Raw genomic sequence first — 20471 nt, 5'->3', positions numbered from 1 at the left:
AGCCTTCATAATTTGGAAGGGTTTAATATTAATGTTTGTTTGTCTTCATTGTGGCTGCCCATGCTAATTTGCTAACTGTGTTACATAGGAAGAATACATGTCGCATTGAAAGGCTACATTCATATTTGCAACAAGCAGAGTGTGAAAAATCCATGGCGATCAATGTGTCAGGGCATTTTGTGCCAAACGTTGCCATGGAGCAGAATGCTGAGTGTTGAAGAGGCGCCGACGGCGGCGTCTTCTTTGTAAACAGCAGATGAGAGTGACCTTTGCACTCGCGCCTCTGATGTTTTTCTAATTAACTTGTCTCGCCATCTTGACAAATGAGACCAAGACACTTTCACTCCTCTTACTGCTGCCGCCTTCAAACTGAAGCGGGGAAGATTGCCAACATGTCAGCAATTTAAACTCTTTTCAATCGACCTAAAATGCCAACTCCTAACGAGATGTGAGATTCAAACTCCCGTCCACTGGGAGGCAGAATACTAATCGTGTGATCGAAATAGAAATGATTGTTCATGAAAGAAAACCATGTCGCTTGATTACTTCTATCGATGTAAAGGTCATAATCGAATCATGTGCACAATATGGCCCAACCTTTATTGAACCAAGGCATACATTTTGAAATAGAAGGCTCAGATAGAGAATGCATTGAATGCATGATTTCTTTTCTTTTGGGGGGGGGGGGGGGGGGGTCTATGAGTCACCAGAGAACCAACTTCTTGTGAGATTAAGGCTTGCAATTTATATTTTTAATTGGATAATTTAGCACAGCACATCTCATGATCTCTCAAAGCACAGCCACCGATCTGTAGAGCAATGATTGTGTGGGCGTGTCAAGTGTCAGCTGGAATGAGGATATTTCACCAGGTCAATTCCTCGGAGGTGAGCTGGAACATGAACGCAATTTAGATTTGGACAGGTTGTAAAATATATATACATTGTAAATTCAGAGTTCACATGATCATTGCGGTACTGGCTAATGAATTGACCTTTCTGTTGCTCACATCGATTGAAATGGTCATTGATCGGTTTTACCTTGCAAAGCAAGCCGTTTGTTCTGTGTTGTTCAATTGGAGGTGGCCCGAAACTAGCTGGCTGTGACCCACAGGAAAGAGCAAGGATGGGAGGGCAGACCCCGCTTTGGCATCAAGCGCATGCACGTCAGCAAAGAGGGGGAGGGAGGGAGGGAGGGCATCAGCACCCCGGACAGCGCCTAGTCAATACGCCGACCGCCTCTCGCAGGGCTTCACCCACCTTCTCGATAGAAATTGAAATAAATAAAAATAAAGTCTTTGTGTGTGGACAGGATGTCAGCAGACTTATTCCGGAAGTAGCTTCATGGGAGAGCGACCATTTGGAGGAGGGGAAACGAGCGAGCAGCATCCTGATCAGGAGCATCGACGCGCTCCACTAATCGAAGCTACTGCTGCTGGCGTGTCATTGTTGCTGTGGGACGCCTTTTTGGTCTTCTGGGTTCTCGGACTTGAAGCCCAAATAAAACCACAAGGTGCCTTGTGATTTGTTTTGTTTTTCCGCCTTTGATGGCGGCAGACGGGCAGCACTCGGTTGTTTTTGCCGGAAAATGCAAATGATTGTCTTTTTGGGAGGAGATGGACTGAGGAAGAAAGTGAAGGCGGACGCTGTGACTCTTTTGTTGTCTTGAAGGCGCCATGCAGCTCGCTAGTCTCTCTTCGGCCCGTTTGGCTCTTTTGTTGGATGATGATTGTAGCCCAGGCTCCCAGATGTGAGCGCGTGGATGGCGTGTCGTGGTCGTGGTGCCGCACAGCCCGCGTCGAGTCGCCCGCGTCGGCGTCGCTCTGTCTTCTGCTTCGGCGAGCGAATATGATGGCTCGTCGTTCTCTCGTCTCGCGTTCGTCCCTGCTGCTGCTGCAAGCTGCTCGCTGCACATGAACGCCGGCTGTCTTGTTTGTTTGCCCGACACAAGACAAATGATATGGGGATGTGTTTTGTGAAGAATGGACGCTGGCTTTTGGCACACATGGCTCGTTTTTTTGGCCGATAGTGAGAGCGCGTGAATTGTCCAAGCGAGGAGCGTCAACACGCATCCAAGCGCACTTTTTGGTGTATTGGCGTGCTTGTGCGCGTGTGTATGTAGCGGGCCCAACATGTTCAAGTATCGGATCCGCATGTTTCTAAACGAACTGAAAGTGCTGGTGTTGATGCGATCCGAATCGAGCCCGTCCGGCGGTGGCTCCTCCTCCGAGCGCTCGGCCGCCGCCATGCGAGGCTTGGGGATGGGCGGCTGCGGCTGGCCGCCCTTCGTTGACTGCCGCTCGCGCAACGACGACGAGGACTACTACGGCAGCAGCGAGCCGCGGCCGCGAAGCCTGCAGGCCTACGACGATAAGGAGCCCAAGCTGCAAGTGGGCCTGGACGCTGTCTCACTCGCCAGCACCGCCAGCAGCCTGCGGAGCCCTCAGTGCAGGATCTGCTTCCAAGGCCTTGAGCAGGTACTGCGTTCATTCGCTTTGTTGCAACTTCCTTCATCCAACCAACCGCTTTGCTTCTTACATCACGAGTCAGCAGCTGCAACAACAACAACAACAGTTTATCGGGATTTTCTCCGATGGGATGCGGAAGCCGCCACAGTTGATTTTGGAAGGGGGGGGTGGTCATATGACGTTCATGTGCTAAGTTTGACATTTTAACGTGATAAGTTGAACGAATTAACGTGGGAAGTGATTGCGTGATGTTATATATGCTCTAATATTTTTAGAATAACAATCAACGCAATAGAATGCAATTACACAATAATCAGCAGATTTTTGCAGTGGGGTAAACAACACCTGCTTGAGGAGTGGCCGTGCATGCGTCTGTCATTGTTTATCATACCACAGTCTGGGTTTCAGGAAATAAAATTCACACAAATCCACTGCCCATCACAGTAAAAGGCAACATTTTACTGAGTTTAATTTGCCAGATGATGCCATTTTCTTTGCAGTGTCTTTGTTTTTGTGTACTATCTCTACTTCACTCTTATACAAGTTATTTATTTGCTATAGCTTACTGCCAATCAAGCCATTTTTCATACTATCAATGGTTCATTCGTTCAAATCATATCCTAAAAGCACAATGACACAAAAGTGTGTTGCATTGGGGATGCATCTAAATCAGGCTGGATTGGAACCCTTGAGGATCGGATTTGGTGACCCCTGCACTATATATGGGTGCATTTTATTTCATGAAACCATGACTGGATGGATAAACAATTACTTCTTAGCTATGTTATGTGCTTACTATGGTGTGAAATTAATGAGTTTGATTGATGTTGAGTGTAAGAAGTGAATTGAAATTATTGGACAGACATTGCTTAGAATGTCAAAATAACAAGGATCAACCAGCCTCAAAATATAGACATCTCGACTTGGGCCCTCTTCAACATCCCAAAACAATTATCCTTTACATGGCTGACACTTAAAAGAGCAAGAAATGAGTCGCTTCAAGCGTAGGAATGTGCATATGAGTTTGATGGCAGTGAATCACCGTTGCAGACGCGAGGTGACAAGTGAACATGACAAACCAAGTCAGAAAACAAAACACATTGTGTGACGTAGACGAGCCCATTCCCCAAAAGCCCTTAAATCACAACAGATTTTTTTTAATGGTGTGAATTTTAGAGTCTGACACAATTTTCACATATGGATCTATTTTATAAAGGTGCCAATGTTCAGCTCGTTGAACTGTCTCGTTAAAACTGTTTATTAGTTTTTGTCTTTAAATGTGCAATTATTACAAGATAGACTTTGGGCAGAGTATCTAAGGGTCTAAGAATATTGCATCCACGTGAATATGAAAGAAAATCATTGCTATCAAAATTCCCCCCTAGGCCAGTCTGGTGGCCCTAGAGTGACAAGCAGTGGGTGGCCTTGCCGCCCGGGCATCCTGTAACTGCGCCCCTGATAATAAATATTTAAAAAGGTTTCAGATTTAAAAATATGACGCACATACGGTGGCCCTGGTTAAGAAGTGTTAAAAAAACGGAAAATAAATTTGATTGCAGAATTGCAATAATTGCAGAATTATTATTATTATTATTGCAGAATTATATCCTTCAAATTTCACCAGACACAGAATAAAGGTCCCCCCCATGGCCATTTCAGTCCTTAGATATCAACCCTATTGAATACCTGAGAGGAGGAGAGTGCAGAGGAGGACCCAGCTCGATCTGATCCAGGAGGAATTGCTTCATTTTGTTCAATGCGGAATTCAGTCAAATTTAGGACATTCAAACATGATTCTGAGCTAGCTTTGTGGGCTAGGGGCTTTAAGATATCTCAAATGTAGGATAACATTTTCTCCATAACCTTAGGTAGGCAGTTAGGACAGATTTGCCCATCTGTCGTTCTGTCTGTCCTCGACGGACACCCATTATGCAGACAAGCAACGAAAAAGTAAAAAAAAAAAAAAAAGCACAGATTCAAGGTTGACAGAAGTGTTTTTTTGTCCATCCAAACCTTTTGGCATTGTTGTGACAGCATGTTACCGGTCCTCCATGCAAATTGAAGTCTTGTGCCACGCTGGTCCTTTTTTGTCAATAACGTTCATATCAAGCACGTATGCCGATGTTGTTGTCTTTCAACTCATCCGGGTTGGAAGAGTAGCAGGAACATTCACCACCCTGCCAGCATAGCAACAAAGAAAGTTAGCCAATTAGATCTTCACCATGACAAACAAACGCAGTGCGAATGAGTCATAAGAAACGGACCATCACCGCCTGTCAGTCACACCTCTCACTTCTCTCTCGCCGTAGGAACGCTTTGGCACTTTTTTTTTCCACATTTCTGAGTCAAAACAAAAGCGTACGTCATGATGCGCATCTGTGCTTCGTGTCTGTCACCTGATGTGCTCAACACCAGCAGATCCACCTGAAGGCCAAGATGATAAGTCGGCGACTTGATAATGGTGCAGGAGCGCAGATGGATATTTCTATTTAGTCACTTCTCCCATGTACACACGTGTTATTACAGCCCATGTGCTAATTAATGACATCTGCTTCATTGTGTGCATTTCTCTTGTGAAGCGTAGTAAAGCGGACGACACTTAGGGATACACTTGCTCTCGCGCGCCTCAACGTCTGGGCTCTCCGGAAACGCGACTCAGCCCCGAGCTGCCCGCTTTGACTTTCAGACAAAGAGCGAGCTTAGTTCACTGTGCCACCCGTTCTCAGGTGATGGGCACCTTGGGACCTGTACGCCCTTTTCCATTGTAGATCAGTTGCCCCCATAAATTAATCTGCGTAAAGAAAATGTATTCTTACAAAATAGCCTTTTGAAAATACAAAGTTCTGGAAAAAAAGCCTTCTGATGACTAAACAAGAGACATTTTGGGTCCGCGATTCATCACTTGAGGGTTAGCGTCAGTTTATAGTGGTGGTCATGTTGATGTTAGCTTATTCACGTGTGCTAAGTCTTCCTGGTGCAGGCAGGGTGCACGTTTGCCATTTTCTTGTTATTTCATAATTGAAGAGGTCTCGCATGGGGGGGCCGTCAGCGGGCCAATTACTGGCAGGCGTCGTCTCTTCACATGTGGGCCGCACGTGTCAGTCTGCTGCCCTTCTGACAAATGTATGTCAGCCTTCGTTTGAAAAAATCTGCATGGTCTCATTAATTAGATCAGAAATGTTTACACCTCAAAAATTGTTGGCTCTCCCGGTATCACTGTCGTGACCTGGTTCAAAATGTCCAACTATAAACTATTGGCTGGCCCTGCTTCGTTTTTCATCAGAGTTTATTGACCAAGTCTGGAGGTAATCGGGTTTAGGTGTGGTCAGTCAAAAGTAGTGCTATAGTAAACCCGGCCATCTGATTGGTTGCTAGGGCAAAAAATACAAAACGGCCGTTATCTCGAGATAAATTGAATCAGCTATAGTACGTTGCATGCTCTCTACCTGAATGGACCTTAAACCAACGCTAAATTAGACCGAACAATGAAATTTGGCAACACAGTTGATAGAGCTAACAGACAAGATGAAAAGCGAGGGATTTATTTTATCTTGGGCCGGTTGACGGGCAGCGCATATCAGTCCTGACAGGCTCGTCAGGGTGTAATCTATCACTCGCAGGATGGTCCGGTCACAATTTTAATCATGACTGCCATCCAAATGTCAGGTAGGCCAGCAGCCGCTTTAGTTAAGCTACCGTTCACTTTTTAAGGCCCTAGGAAATGAGTTATACGATAAAAGATGTTCCATCTGCTTGTTTTCTAGCCATCATTTGCTCTGCAAACATTGACGCTGAGGCTGAAGGTGGGTGGCAGGCAGGGAGGGGTAACAATAGCCGAATAGTCGACTCCCTACCTCGTTTTCCCAGAGACTGGCCGGCTTTATGACACACTCTTGCTACATTCACCGAGGTCTTGCTAACCTAAAAAATGGCATTTCCCAAGTAACATCACAATGTTACGATGAGGTGATGTGTGTCAGTGCCACTTTTCTGACCAGAATTTGTCTCGTGACTTCTTGCGTATTCGTTCAGTCATGCATCTCCCAATGCACCTTTCACTCATTTGCTACAGTATATGACCAAGTGATCATGCATTAAAATGATGACTTATTTTTATCTGAGTGTGAGCACACATTTGACCTTTAGATTTACAGATTTTCCTCATGTTGACTTAAATGTTAACATGTGCATGAGCAAAAAAAAAATTGTTTTCTTTTCATTCTATCCAACCATCCACCCAAAGAGCTTTTCCTCCTTTTAAATGAAGGTCGATGGCAAATTGTAGAATTTTGTGGCAGTAGTAGTGCTCGGATCACGGACCTGACAAAGAGTTCACATTGACTGTAGAATGTCTATTGTGTATATATACATATTTATTTTCGACTTGTGCACAAAAGTACGTTGCATTGTAAGAAAATCGACACATCGATCATGTGCTCATCAAAATGATGCAAGGATGAGTCAAGGCTGTTGTTATGGTTACAATCACATTCGGTCATTGGCAAAGGCTCAAACGCTGGTTACGCTGAAGATATCAATACACGTTGCGAAGGCCAATGGTCAATAGGGAGGTGTGGTGAGTTTTTTAAAAAAAGAAATCAGAAATTGTATTTTGTTGTTTTTCATCATATCATATGATCATGACAATTATGAAATATAAATGTTGCTTAGCATTCATTCATTGTGCTAGTGTCAAAGATGGCTCAGATTATATTCAGATAACTCAACACTCAGATTATAGTACGTCTGCAAACCTCCCTCTTTATTTTTAATTAGAATGTCAAATTTAACCACAAATGTAATGTCAACTGGGCAGCATGAAATAAGTCATATTTCTGTATACATCTTTATATTTATGTCAAGAGTAGATTTGGTGAAGATGAAAAAAAAAAATGCTGTGATATCTGTTAAAAGCGAAAACAAATCATTTTGGAACAGATTGTCAGCCAAAACGAAAAGAACAAATTCATTTAGAATGCGACATGAAGTAAACACGCTTGATGATTGATTGGCTTCAGTGAGGCACAAAAACTGAACAAGAGTAAAGATATCTGTTTTCCAATTGGAAAGTCAAAACTTAAGAAAAGATACATGAGAAAATCAATCTAATTTATTCCATTAACGAAATATTTGTCCTTGGTTACGTTCCCACTACTGTTTTGAATGAACAAATTCAAGCAAGCAAGCGAGCGAGCGAGCGAGGATGATCAAAACAATCCCTCCGGTCTCCGAGACACTCGAGCGCTTTGTGTTAAGAGTCGCGGCGAGTACCGAGGAAAGATTCCATTTTAGGAGAAACGTGATACTCGATCAGCACTGAGTGCGCCGACGTTATTGAGCAACAGCGGAGTGCTGCTTCACATGAGCAGGCCGGTACCCAATCATTAGATGAGCATGTGCGCCGTGTGAAATATTTAGCACCTAGCATCTTTTTAGCACCACAAAACAGTAACACGCAGGTGGATGTGCTCACTTAGTCTTTCATGTGTATCCAAAACGAGCGATTAAGCTGTCAGTCAGTCAGGCCTGATGTGACTGACCTCTTTAAGGTCGAAAAAGAAGGGTTGCACAATATATCACTAAAATATCGTCATCGCAATAATGCCACATGCAATTTCCGTATCGCCAAAATGTGCAGTAATACTTTACTTTTTTTTTTATTACCTGGAAAATGGTTAGCGCTTTATCTACGGTGCACAACACATTGCAAAGGAAGCCAGATGTTCAATTATATGAAAATGTCCTAATATAATCATTCTCTCGCTCGCTCTCTCTCTCTCGCCCCCCCACACACGCGCGCGCGCGCACCCAAAATCAGCCATATGTTGCCATTTCAGTTCATGCCACTCACTTTCTGCTTGCCGGAAGTAACCCAGCGCCTATTGTTTTCAGCTGAGTCTACTTTATTGTTTTTCTGACTTGCTGTCATACTAATCTTGTCCTGCAGGGAGAGCTGTTGAGCCCGTGCCGGTGTGACGGGTCGGTGCGCTGCACCCACCAGCCCTGCCTCATCCGCTGGATCAGCGAGAGGGGCTCCTGGAGCTGTGAACTCTGCTACTTCAAGTACCAGGTTTTGGCCATCAGCACCAAAAACCCTCTGCAGGTATGACATCTGTCCCATTGAATAAATGGCCCGAGCAAAACGATGACCACAACAATGTCTACTCATTGGGTACATTACAGCTTACATTTTGGCAGTCAACTCGCTAAATAAGCTTCAATGAATACATTTCGACTAGTTATGCCTGATTTTGATTTCTTTTTTAATCTTCATTCATTATACAACCTGATAACAGTAGTCACTATTTTATTTAAAAATCATTGTGGACTGGAAGATCCTCAACATGCAACACAGATGAGAAGTAGTTCTCACCAACAATGCTTGTAGTGATTCACAGCGATGACAAATCATTTTCAGTCTAAAATATTTGACTTAAAGAAAAATGCACATGTATGAAGAATAAAAATAGATTCCAGAAAATATTTTTTCAATCAACCCACCGATTATTTGTCTTTGTTTTCTGTACATTAATCATAACATTGATGATTTTTTTCTTCACCTTTGGATTTAAAATTTAGTATGCAGTGTTCCCAATATAATGAGATAAAAATTAATTCCATGAAATCATTTCTTTAAGGGCTGTACAATTAAAGCCAATATGTGAATCACAATTATTTGGATCGTTACTGTCAATTACGTTTATTCATCATCATTATAGTATCAAATTTTCAACAAACAATGCATATGTTAACTGTGAAATTTTAAAACAGACGTTTAATCCCTTTCACTCTCTTGTTATTTAGGAACAAGCCTTAAATGCTATCACGTCCTTGTAGTCGAAGGAAAAAAAAATCTTTGACCGCTCACCGACGATTATAATAATGGTGGTTACCAAAATGGTGGTCACAATGAAAATTCGATTCATTGTGCAACCTTAATGTCTGCGCTGTTCCACTTTCTCCGCACAATGGTCACACCACAAAGAAGGAGGTGGGCTGAGCAAGGCCTCATCTGCATGAGACAAGACGGCCTTCCCTAAATGTGGCAGCTATGAACAAGAGTGTCATTAAAGATAATTCACTTTAATGACAAATGACGTTCTATATCTACATTTTTAACATTTACTGACATAAAATTATCACTCACTTAACCTATCAAACACACACAGGCTACCTTTTGATCTCAACTGACAAGCACAGATTACTTTATTGGGAAATTGGCGTAACTGCCATCTCGAGTCTTGAAGAAAGAATCTCCGATTATTTTTTGCTGGTGATGTCACACTTTTGTGTTGCAATTTGTAGACAGGGTAGGAATTGTAATGCAACAAGCTCATTTGTATCCCATAGAAAATCTCTACCTAGCTACCTACCTACCGACCCCATCCATCCATCCATCCATCCATCCATCCATCCATCCATCCATCCATCCATCCATCCATCCATCCATCCATCCATCCATCCATCCATCCTTCAATTTATCCATTCATCTCTTTTTAAGATGCTGCACATCTCCATGAAATATAGTGCAATCTTTGGTCGGGAGAGAAAAAAAGCATGTTTGTATGAAGGAGGACAAGGTTCCCTGCACACTATGAAGTGCATGTGTGCACCTCTCTGATTGGTTGAGCTGGCTGTTGCCATGGAAATATGAGCAAGTCGGAAGCCAGGAAACAAAGCATTTGGCCATGTCAATGGAATAAAAATTGACAGAACATTTCTGGAAAAGTTTGATATCAGTGAAAATGTACACTGAAAAAAAAAAAAAATCATCCTGTTCCATTGCATTTAGTTGCAGTTTTTCCTTTGTTGTTTTGTCTCATTTCTTGAAACAAAAAGGACATTTTTGAAACTAAAAGATCATTTGGTTCTGCTCAACAATACAGCTCATTAGCAATAGATCCTATCTCTCTTAATGTTCGCTTATGCTTCAAACTAAATCCAGCAAAATAGCAAAAGGTTCTCAATCCTCAATTGCATCCACGTAGTGCTTTTGCATGACTGTGTGTTTCCTTGGTGCTGCGGTGCAGTGGCAGGCCATCTCTCTGACAGTGATCGAGAAGGTGCAAATCGCCGCCATCATCCTGGGCTCCTTGTTCCTCATCGCCAGCATCTCCTGGCTCATCTGGTCCTCCCTCAGCCCCTCGGCAAAGTGGCAACGGCAGGACCTGCTCTTCCAAATCTGCTACGGCATGTACGGATTCATGGACATCGTCTGCATAGGTAAAGTGCGCAAACACAAACGAATCAAGTCCGATACGATACGAAAGGTCTTTTCAAAAAAACACTTTGACAAAGCGGTGCTTTGAGATGCAAGATGAATTTGTTTTTCACTCAAAATTCTCATATCAAATCATCTTTTTCCATTGAAATGAATGGAAATGCCATGAATCTGTTTCCGGCCTGCAAATCGCAATTTTTGTTTTTTTTTATAATTGATGCCTATTGAAATGCATTGGAGGAGGCAGGGGGGGATGACTACACAATCATGATTTTAGAGCCGGCCAGCAAGTTTACAAAAAAAAAAAAAACACATTACCAATCACCAAGCCTATCAGAAAATGAACCAATCCATCCAGTTTATTTAAACAACTTCTTTACTGTATAGTCGAACCCCACTATTTGGAGTTGATTGCTATCGGCCCGGCCCAAAAATAGCCAAATGATTTGAAAGACTATGATCACTTAATCAAACAGTGTAAACAAAACAAGCTCAAAAAATATATGTGTTATGAGTCAAAACTGAGCACTATCATCTTTTTAAGGGTGCAATGTTTACAAGAGCTCTCATTGTGGTTCTCATTACATAGACCAGTGGATGCATTATGCAACAAGCTGTGTAACAAAACAGCGTCAGAAATATGAATACCAATATGGCTCGTTACATGTATTCAGTGCACATTGTGGCCCTCGCTGAGGTCACACAACGTTGCACGGAAGCCAAATGAATGAAGCAGATGGTGTGCAGGTAGGAGACCGCAAGGAAGTTGAAAGGAAGCAAATACGGATGACGTCACGGCGGGGCAGGTGGCGTCACATGTGCTTCCATCGCAGGAAGCATCCATCCGTTTGATCAATTCATTTATCATGTACTGATGTATGATCCAGAAAATTAAAAACTGTCACCACTGGAATCACAATGTGACAAAAATTCAACCATCAAGCTCAGCTCTAAAACAAAATCATTTTCACTTTGGACAAACTTACTGTCATACTGTACTGGAGCTTCAGCTCCTCTCTTGTCTCCTCAGTACGGCAGTAATAGTTTATAGTTTAATAGTAATATCACCATGCTCATCCCAGGCGGAGAGGGGCCGGATGTTTAAGACCTGCATTTGTTGGAGTTTTGTTTTATTTTTAAGTTTATTAAACTTAAAACAAGCAGGAGTGCTTGTTTGTTTGTTTGTTTGTTTGTTTGTTTGTTTGTTTGTTTGTTTGTTTGTTTGTTTGTTTGTTTGTTTGTTTGTTTGTCTGTCTGTTTCTCTGTTTGTTTGTTAAGCAACAAATATACACAGACAGCACTTAATGTTGATTCCAAAATGTCTACTCACAAACACAGCAGACTAGCTTATTGTTTTTTGCTAGTTTTTTGCTAGTCTTTTATTCCTCGCATAAAAGAATGTGTTTGATTGTTGACATGCATTCTAGCACCGTTCCTGTTCAGATATATGTTGCGTAAAGGGTTTCCGCATAGATGCTAATTGGCGTTTCCCATTAATGTTAGCGTTCAGCTAGTGCAGGTTATGTTGTTGATTGTAACTTTCAGATGAGAGTGACCTAAAACAGCTTGAAGACTTTTTTTTTGGAAGAATTGTTCACAGTCTGCCAAACTGATGCTATTCTTTCAGTTTTGTGCTTGGAAGTCAAAGCAAAAAAATTCATTGGCTCATGTCTCAAAAACTCCCAAGTTGGGTAACTTGTATCTCAAAGCACCACGGTATTCAAGTAAAACACTAGAAGTTGACAATGCTTATTTCGGGATCACTAGCTAAATACGCCGTCGGTCAGAAAGAAGCTTGCGACAACCAAACATCTGAAGAGTTCCTCCTTTCTCCCGCAGGCCTCATCATCCACGAAGGCTCGTCGGTCTATCGCATTTTCAAGCGATGGCAGGCCGTCAACCAGCAGTGGAAAGTTTTGAACTATGAGAAAGCCAAGGACCTGGGCGACCCGGTGAGCCTGAGCGGCAAGGCGGGGGCCCGCGGGGCTCGCGGGACTCCTCACGGCTTGGCGGGCGGCAGCGCGGGCCGCCAGGGCAGGAGGCTGAGAACTATTTTGAACCACCACTGCGGCTACACCATCTTGCACATCCTCAGCCAGCTCCGGCCCAACGACCCGCGGATCGGGGCCGCCGCCAATCGGGAGGTGGTGATGAGGGTCACCACCGTATGAGGCCCCGAAGGACCTCGGAAGAACTCCTCTTTGCCTTTGAGCGAAAGGACATGATATGAAATATGAAACCCGAAATAGTAGATGGACTCGCAAAGGAGGCAAAGTGACGCCCGGAGCATCAACATCACACCGAGACACTCACCAGGAGTTCTCCACTTGTTTCTTACAACTAAAAGGAAGCCAGATGCTCCTTTTCAATAATGGAGGAAGTGGTGGGAAAAAAAAAAAAGACAAAATATGTTTCAAAGACATCAAGGAAGGATGGGAAAGGTGGGCGGGTGGGGTCTTTTTAACCTAATGGGAGACGATGAGATGTTTTTTCCAGTTCAATATCAGGATGCACAGAGACTTTTCTCTTTCGGTTGATCCTCGCATTACATTTGCATCTCTTCTCCTGCTTTTGTTTTCTACTCCAACTTCAATTTTGTACGGATCAAGAAACCATGTAACTCATACATACATGTCGAGCCTTTCCAGTCACCTCCAGTATGTCCAATTCTTGATCTGAACAAGCTTCCCAATGCTGGCCAATAGACGGAACAGAAAGAAAACAAACAGGAAGAAACTGATAACAATAATGTCCATAGGTGTGATTGTGAGTGTGGTTTGTCCTGCGATTGGCTGGCGACCAGTTCAGGGTGTACCTCGCCTACCGCTCAAAGACAGCTGGGATAGGCTCCAGCACACCATTGTGAGGATAAGTGCTTCGGAAGATGAATGAATGACTAATAATAATCGAGAAATCAATGAGACATAATCTCTCTGCAATAAATACATATTGTCGCTGTTGGGCGGAAACCCAAACTGTCAAAATGACAACTTGACAGGAACTCGAAAAAAAAAAAAAAAACCGGCAGCTTGTTTTGAGTTCCCAAGCACCGCTTTGTTCAAGTTGTATGATATTACTTTTCCACACTCGCAGGTTTCCGCCAAACAGAGATGAAATGTACATTTCACAGGGAATTCTGCATGGGTATATCATTTTATTTATCACATAACATGAACACAAATTTGCTCTGTTTCGAATGGTGCTTGCCAAAATAAACACTTTCAAACCATCCGATTTTATTGCACCAACTTTTTGTAAACGGGAAGAAAGCCAGGCAGTATTTTACAGCTCTTTAAGACAGCGACAAAATATTGTTGCTGCCGTCGCTGTGTGTCGAGTCCCGTTTGATAAGTACACAATTGGATTAAAACCAGAGATCAAATTATCTCTTAATACTCCGACTCTCTGTCTCTGCTTCAATGTGCATGATTTGAATGCATCTGTGCAAAAGTACTGCCTTCAATGAACACTTTCACTGACATGGTAACAAAAGAGAGGAATATCTTCATGACAGACACACACAAAAGATGAAATGAAACAAACAAAATGATTAGATTGGTTCAGTTTGATGCGGTGGTGGATTCCTGCAGAGCAGGATCTGTTACTTTGCTCTTGAATTTGAATGCTTCATGTAAATTTGTTGGAAAAAATATTTGAATTGTTGTACGATTTCTTTCATCTTTTTTGTGGGGGTTTTTTTGTTTTGAAGATATACATATTTATTTTTGTCTCTTAGTTAAAAATCTTAGACAGTCATAGAGTGGTGTCACATCTAAACAACATCTATGGGATAGGTTTTAATGTGGATTAATGGCACAATTATAATAATAATTATGTTGAAAATAATTTGAGCTTAATTTAAAATACTCATCAGCAAGTAATGGAAAAAAGACTTTTTTTAATATTGTGAATCTTCTTGGCTTGTCAAGCTTATCTACCTCAGTCCGGTAGATTTACGTATGATATAAAACAACCCCAAATATATACATAAATAAATATAAAAATTCAAAACTGATTTGAAAATAAAAATAAATGTAGGAATGAGAACTAAAAACGATTATATTAATAGAAATAAATATCATTAACTCAAAAGACCGCTCATATTTAACTGATTTGTGTGTGTGTGGCCGCACCTTGACTCAGGGTCAATGTCCAAACTCAACTCACTCTCAACTTATACTTCCTCCTCCTCCGAAACTTAAAATGTCCCCGCCTAACCAGAAATAACAAACAATCTGGCAGTTCGGAATGTTCTCCTTCCTCCGACCAGGTGAGTTTGCTTTCTGATACTTCTTTCTTTTCTTTTTTGCCGTCTTCCCGCTATATCTGTCAGTCACAAATTAAACAAGAGAGGAAAACTTTTTAGTTCATTCATTGTTATTCAAGAAAGTGGAAAAACATTTTACTCGGGGTTAGGATCAGGTTTAGGGATTTCTGATCATTTAACCTGTATGTGAAAGAGGGAAACAACAGACTAATTACAAAGTTCCACTAAACAAGTCCATATTAACTATACACGAAAGATTTTTATAGTTGTCTCACAGTCGTAATGTGTCACCTGAACATTTTACTGTATGTAGCTCCTTGTCATTAAAACCGAGCCGTTAGCTCCTCCCCAAAATACTTTGATGTTAGTCTTGTATCACTTCCAGCCATCTTGTTGCATCTTATCATAGAAATAAAAAGAAAACTGCAAATAGGTGAGTTTTCAGCAAATCGCTGAAGATAGGTGGAAATTCACTGTAAACATTTGTTTGCATTTAGTATGGCTTCATGACAGAATTTGGGTTGTTAGAGAAGACATCAATGCATGTTGGTTTTGGTGCATCACTTATGCGTTGACGAATGTCAGCGTATACTGTTGCCATTTTTTTTGCGTGCATATGTGTTGAGGTTAACGTTGATAAGGATTACCTTTGTGCTTCCAGCCAGGGCAAGGGACCCCCCACCTGAGAATCTGCACGCCTCCTCTTTGCCGCCCAGTGGTTCCAACGATGAACCACAAGACGGCAACACACAAGGTGGCATTTTTGTCAACACATCAATTATGGGTGATAATTGTTTAGTCTTGTCAATTTACCAACATTTGGACCTCCTTACTTTACCTCTTTAAGGTACTTTGATACCCTATGGCAAAATTCTCAAAAAGCAGTCAAAGTGAATGATGTAATGGGAAGACAAACATGACATAAAGTTGATGCCTTTAAAAATGTAGAAGATGCCCAATTGTTGCGTTGAGATCACCTAGGACAAAAGGCAGACTAAACTAATTTGTTTGTGTGACAGACAATTCAGAGGCTGCCGTCTGCGGAAACAAGTTTGTGATCCCGACCGGACACACACACCAGGGTGCCTTCCTCCACAGTCCTGACTATGGAGCCAATTCTGGTACTTATTTGGAGGAGAGGGTCCCTGTACCCCAACAGGACACAGAGGTAATCCATATCATTTTGGAATGTCTAGATTATAAAAACAGACTGATTCATTTGTAACCACAAATTAGGTTTGATGTGAGCACAAAATACAAATGAACGATTTGAATGTCATTGAATATGGTGAAAAAAAAAGTCCCCATGTCATATCTGGGGTTCTGTACGTGTTCCTCTAAACAGCAGAGAGGCTTTAGTTTGCGGAAGTTGTGGGCCTTCACCGGGCCGGGTTTCCTGATGAGCATCGCCTATCTGGACCCGGGAAACATCGAGTCAGACCTTCAGTCTGGAGCAAAGGCTGGTTTTAAGGTACAGATCTTTTTTTTTGAAAGAAAGATTTTTTAAAAGTGATCTAAGAAGCAGCAGTCGACTACACGACTAAACTACTCAGGGTTTTGGGACTGAGCCCCTATTGCCTCTGCAAGTAATGTAACCCCCCCCCCAAAAAAAAAACAGTCATTTCAAAAGCCTTTTACATGAGACGTAAAAATAAAATGATTAAATGTTGAAAAAACAGATCGATCTGACATATGCAGAAGAGCAAAGCCTGCTGAAAAAAAAAAAAAAGGGGCGGGGGGCTCCGCAATTGTCATGGTCCCCATTCACCATTCACTCCACCAAGGAAGAAATGGCTTTTGCATGTTTTGCACAGACAACAATTCACCTGATGTAAAACTCCTCTAACTTCCACTTCCAACCCAGGCTAAAGTTAGCTCCTCCCGATAAACAAATCTTGTTTCTCAGTTGAGACGTGTCACTTGTCCACACTCGCTCGCATGTGTCCAAACATAAGACACAGTTGAGTTGTTCAGTTATTGTTTCTCAATAAAAACGGCTTCAGAAGTTGAATTTACCGAGCCAATTCTGGAGGGTCAACAATGATAGTTTTGGACCTGTCTGTCAGCTTCTGTGGGTATTGCTGGGGGCCACCATCATCGGCCTGCTACTACAGAGGCTGGCGGCCCGGCTGGGCGTGGTCACCGGAATGCACCTGGCCCAAGTCTGCCATCGCCACTACCACACCGTGAGAGACCACGCAATATCTCAGCTGCATTAATATGTCTGTATATTTGCCGTACTAGCTAAGTGAGGAGACATTTGCGGCATGTGCGCAGGTACCCCGTGTCATCCTGTGGTTGATGGTGGAGTTGGCTATCATCGGCTCCGACATGCAGGAGGTGATTGGCTGCGCTATCGCCTTTAATCTCCTCTCATCCGGCAGGTGTGAACTCACGCAAAAGCATTGGACTTTTTCTCAAAATTGTGGCCTAGCGCTCTCGTTGCTACGATTGCTGACAGGATCCCATTGTGGGCTGGCGTCCTTATCACAATCGTCGACACATTTGGCTTCCTCTTTTTAGACAAGTACGGTAAGTGATTTTGTTGTCAAAATAGGCCGGACAACACGTGCTCGGAACAAAATTTGTCTGCTCGTCTTGCAGGACTGAGGAGGTTGGAACTCTTTTTCGGTTTGCTGATCACTATTATGGCCATCACGTTTGGATATGAGGTACAAATATTTGTTTATGTATATTTTGCTTTCCCCACAACAATTGCACTGCTATGTTGATGATGGTGCCAAATAAAGGGAACGTTGACTAGTTATGCTGTTGACATTTGAATTTGCTTGAGCTGGTGACTGACCAATTGACCTACGTCTGTCTTCTCTACCTTTCCACCAGTACGTGACCGTGAGTCCAGACCAGAACCAGCTGCTGATGGGGATGTTCGTGCCATATTGCAAAGACTGCGGAACCGTCCAATTCGGCCAGGCAGTGGGCATCGTGGGAGCTGTCATCATGCCCCACAACATTTACCTTCACTCTGCTCTCGTCAAGGTAAACGTCGACGCTCTTGTTTCCTGTGAAGGCGCAGCAGATAACCGGCGGGTGGTCACAAATGTCTTTTTCAGTCTCGAGAAGTGGATCGGTCGAACAAGAATCAGATTAGTGAAGCCAACAAGTACTTCTTCATCGAGTCCTGCATAGCCTTGTTGGTGTCCTTCATCATTAACGTGTTTGTGGTGGCCATCTTTGCAGAGGCCTTCTACGACCGCACAAATGTGCAAGTGGTGTGTTTCTCCTCTTTGAACTTGAAGTGCCTTTCTCTGCTTTTCTCTGGATTCTTTCTTACAGTTGTTTGCCGTTTTTATTTCAGAACAACGTCTGCAACCAAACAGGGAGTCCTCACTCACACTTGTTTCCACTCAACAACCACACTCTAGAAGTGGACATCTACAAAGGGGTAATGCATTTTCAAGCAAATTTCAGGACAATAGATTCTAAAAACAATGACAGCCCTAAATGTGTCATTCTCTTCATTGGATATTTCGTTTGACACTAAACTTGAGCTCAGAGTTGCAACTCTGTCTGTGTTCAGGGAGTGGTACTGGGATGTTTCTTTGGGCCAGCGGCCCTCTACATCTGGGCTGTTGGCATCCTGGCGGCCGGTCAGAGCTCCACCATGACGGGAACGTACTCGGGCCAGTTTGTCATGGAGGTCAGTGCACAAGCCGAGCGTTGTGTCAAATATTGTTCTCGGTTGCACAGTCGTCTTTTAATTCCGCAGGGTTTCTTAAACTTGCGCTGGTCTCGCTTCGCTCGGGTGTCGCTGACGCGCTCCCTGGCCATCGTGCCCACGCTGCTGGTTGCCATCTTTCAGGACGTGCAACATTTGACTGGCATGAATGACTTCCTCAACGTGCTGCAGAGCATGCAGGTCACTCTCCGCTTAAACGCAACTCACCCTAGAGGAGCAGCTGAGTAGCACATTTCCTATCTTCTGTTCTTCTAACATGTGATGGGAGTAAAGTAGGTTTTGTTTTGGTCCTATACGCAAAAAATGGCAATATTGGGTTTTGGGGTGAAATTTCAGGATAAACCTAAAATGCACTATAACTTTTTCAGGTCAGCCTAAAACTATGTTCACACTGCAGCTATTTTTTTCCCAATATCCAACGTTCACTTGATTTATTTTCTTAATGCAATGTGAACAGTACAAGTTCGTTTTTTATTTAACTGACTTCTGCTTCGTAATTTAGTTCTACCCCAATTATCTGTCATTGTTTTACTGTAGATTAGATTAAACAGGACCTACAAACAGGAAAAAGAAAAAAATAGTTTTATAACCGCGCATGAACCTCTTCTTGTCCGGATAAAGTTTCTTTGTGTCCCACAGCTTCCGTTTGCCCTCATCCCCATACTAACTTTCACCAGTTTGCCATCCCTCATGAAGGACTTTGCCAATGGATTGTGAGGCCGCCATCAACATTAATCAGATTGCGTCTGCTTGGAAGCAAACTCAGAGTCCATGTTGTTTTGGCAGGTTTTTTAAGATCTGGGGCGGCCTGGTCATCTTGGTGGTGTGTGCCATCAACATGTACTTTGTGGTGATTTACGTATCAACGCTCAGCCATGTGTGGCTCTACGTGCTGACCGCCTTACTGTCTGTAGCCTATCTGGCATTTGTGGGATACTTGGTAAGTCACATTTGTCTTTTTTTTTTTTTTTAAAGTCAATATCACTGAGCAAGATGAACATTTCCCAGAGTGTCCAAAATGAATAGAAGTCAGGTCTCAGAAATCCATGCTGGAAAAAACAAAGTGTGCCATTCTGTTCAATTCATTCCTAATTTAAAGCACCCTTAACCATTGCTTAATCTCCAATGGTTGAATTGAGGCAACTTCTGGTTTGCTGAATTTGATGTATTAATTCGTGTTTTCTGTAAACATACAGAAACAATTTGAGAATAAAGTTAGAATTGAAGTCACAATTATGAAATAAAAGTGAGAATCCGGCATTCATTCTTCATCCCCAACTATAAGTAGAAATGTAAGGTGCAAAAACGATTTTAAATTCGGACCATTTCTTGCTGCTCACTTGTTTGTGCAGGCGTGGTTGTGCCTGATTGCTCTGGGTGTGCATTGCCTGGATCCAAGCGGCCGCAGAAGGAACGACGTTGTCGTCCTTATTGAGCCGCAGCTGGAGTTTGAGTCCTGAAGGAATCTTTGAGCAGGTCAAAGATGATGTTGAACTGCACATCTCCGGTAAAATGTCATAGCATATACAGTCAAAAAATACATATATATGTAGTATATATTTCATTTTCAATGTATTGAATGTTTATCATCGTTTTCAGCTTCTTATTCGTAGGCAGGGCCGGTCCCAATTGTCTGGAAATAGCGAGGGTCGACAGAACAGTTATCAAATAAATTGTTTTAAATCGATTGGACAGATTGGTCCATCTTCTGATCGAATTTTTCTTTTCAATTTGCTGATCGATGATCGGCCTCAACTCCTGATGATGTGTCAAGCCGTGTTGAATGTATGAATTGCCGCAAAAATAATGCCTGCACCT

The 20471-nt window shown here is 42.6% G+C and overlaps 2 protein-coding genes across 2 annotated transcripts; both read left to right on the top strand.

Annotated features, from left to right (window-relative positions):
• Positions 1 to 2048: 2048 nt before the first annotated feature.
• On the top strand, positions 2049 to 13112 carry marchf9 (membrane-associated ring finger (C3HC4) 9). The gene is made up of 4 exons (XM_085916975.1): positions 2049 to 2474; positions 8413 to 8568; positions 10496 to 10688; positions 12526 to 13112. The coding sequence occupies exons 1-4, from the start codon at positions 2130 to 2132 to the stop codon at positions 12855 to 12857; spliced, it is 1026 nt and encodes a 341-aa protein (XP_085773101.1). The 5' UTR covers positions 2049 to 2129; the 3' UTR covers positions 12858 to 13112.
• A 1801-nt stretch (positions 13113 to 14913) lies between these two features.
• Positions 14914 to 20471, top strand: LOC147062343 (natural resistance-associated macrophage protein 2-like). The gene is made up of 16 exons (XM_085907886.1): positions 14914 to 14956; positions 15615 to 15707; positions 15973 to 16121; positions 16299 to 16424; positions 17020 to 17139; positions 17231 to 17337; positions 17415 to 17485; positions 17558 to 17625; positions 17798 to 17953; positions 18028 to 18186; positions 18273 to 18359; positions 18495 to 18614; positions 18684 to 18833; positions 19293 to 19366; positions 19440 to 19593; positions 20006 to 20471. Exons 1-16 carry the CDS (start codon positions 14935 to 14937, stop codon positions 20111 to 20113), a joined length of 1764 nt encoding a protein of 587 aa, XP_085764012.1. The 5' UTR covers positions 14914 to 14934; the 3' UTR covers positions 20114 to 20471.

Source organism: Syngnathus leptorhynchus, chromosome 1 (genome assembly GCF_054491065.1).
Source record: "Syngnathus leptorhynchus isolate UIUO chromosome 1, UIUO_Slep, whole genome shotgun sequence".
NCBI lineage: Eukaryota > Metazoa > Chordata > Actinopteri > Syngnathiformes > Syngnathidae > Syngnathus > Syngnathus leptorhynchus.
This window is presented reverse-complemented; position numbering and strand designations above follow the sequence as displayed.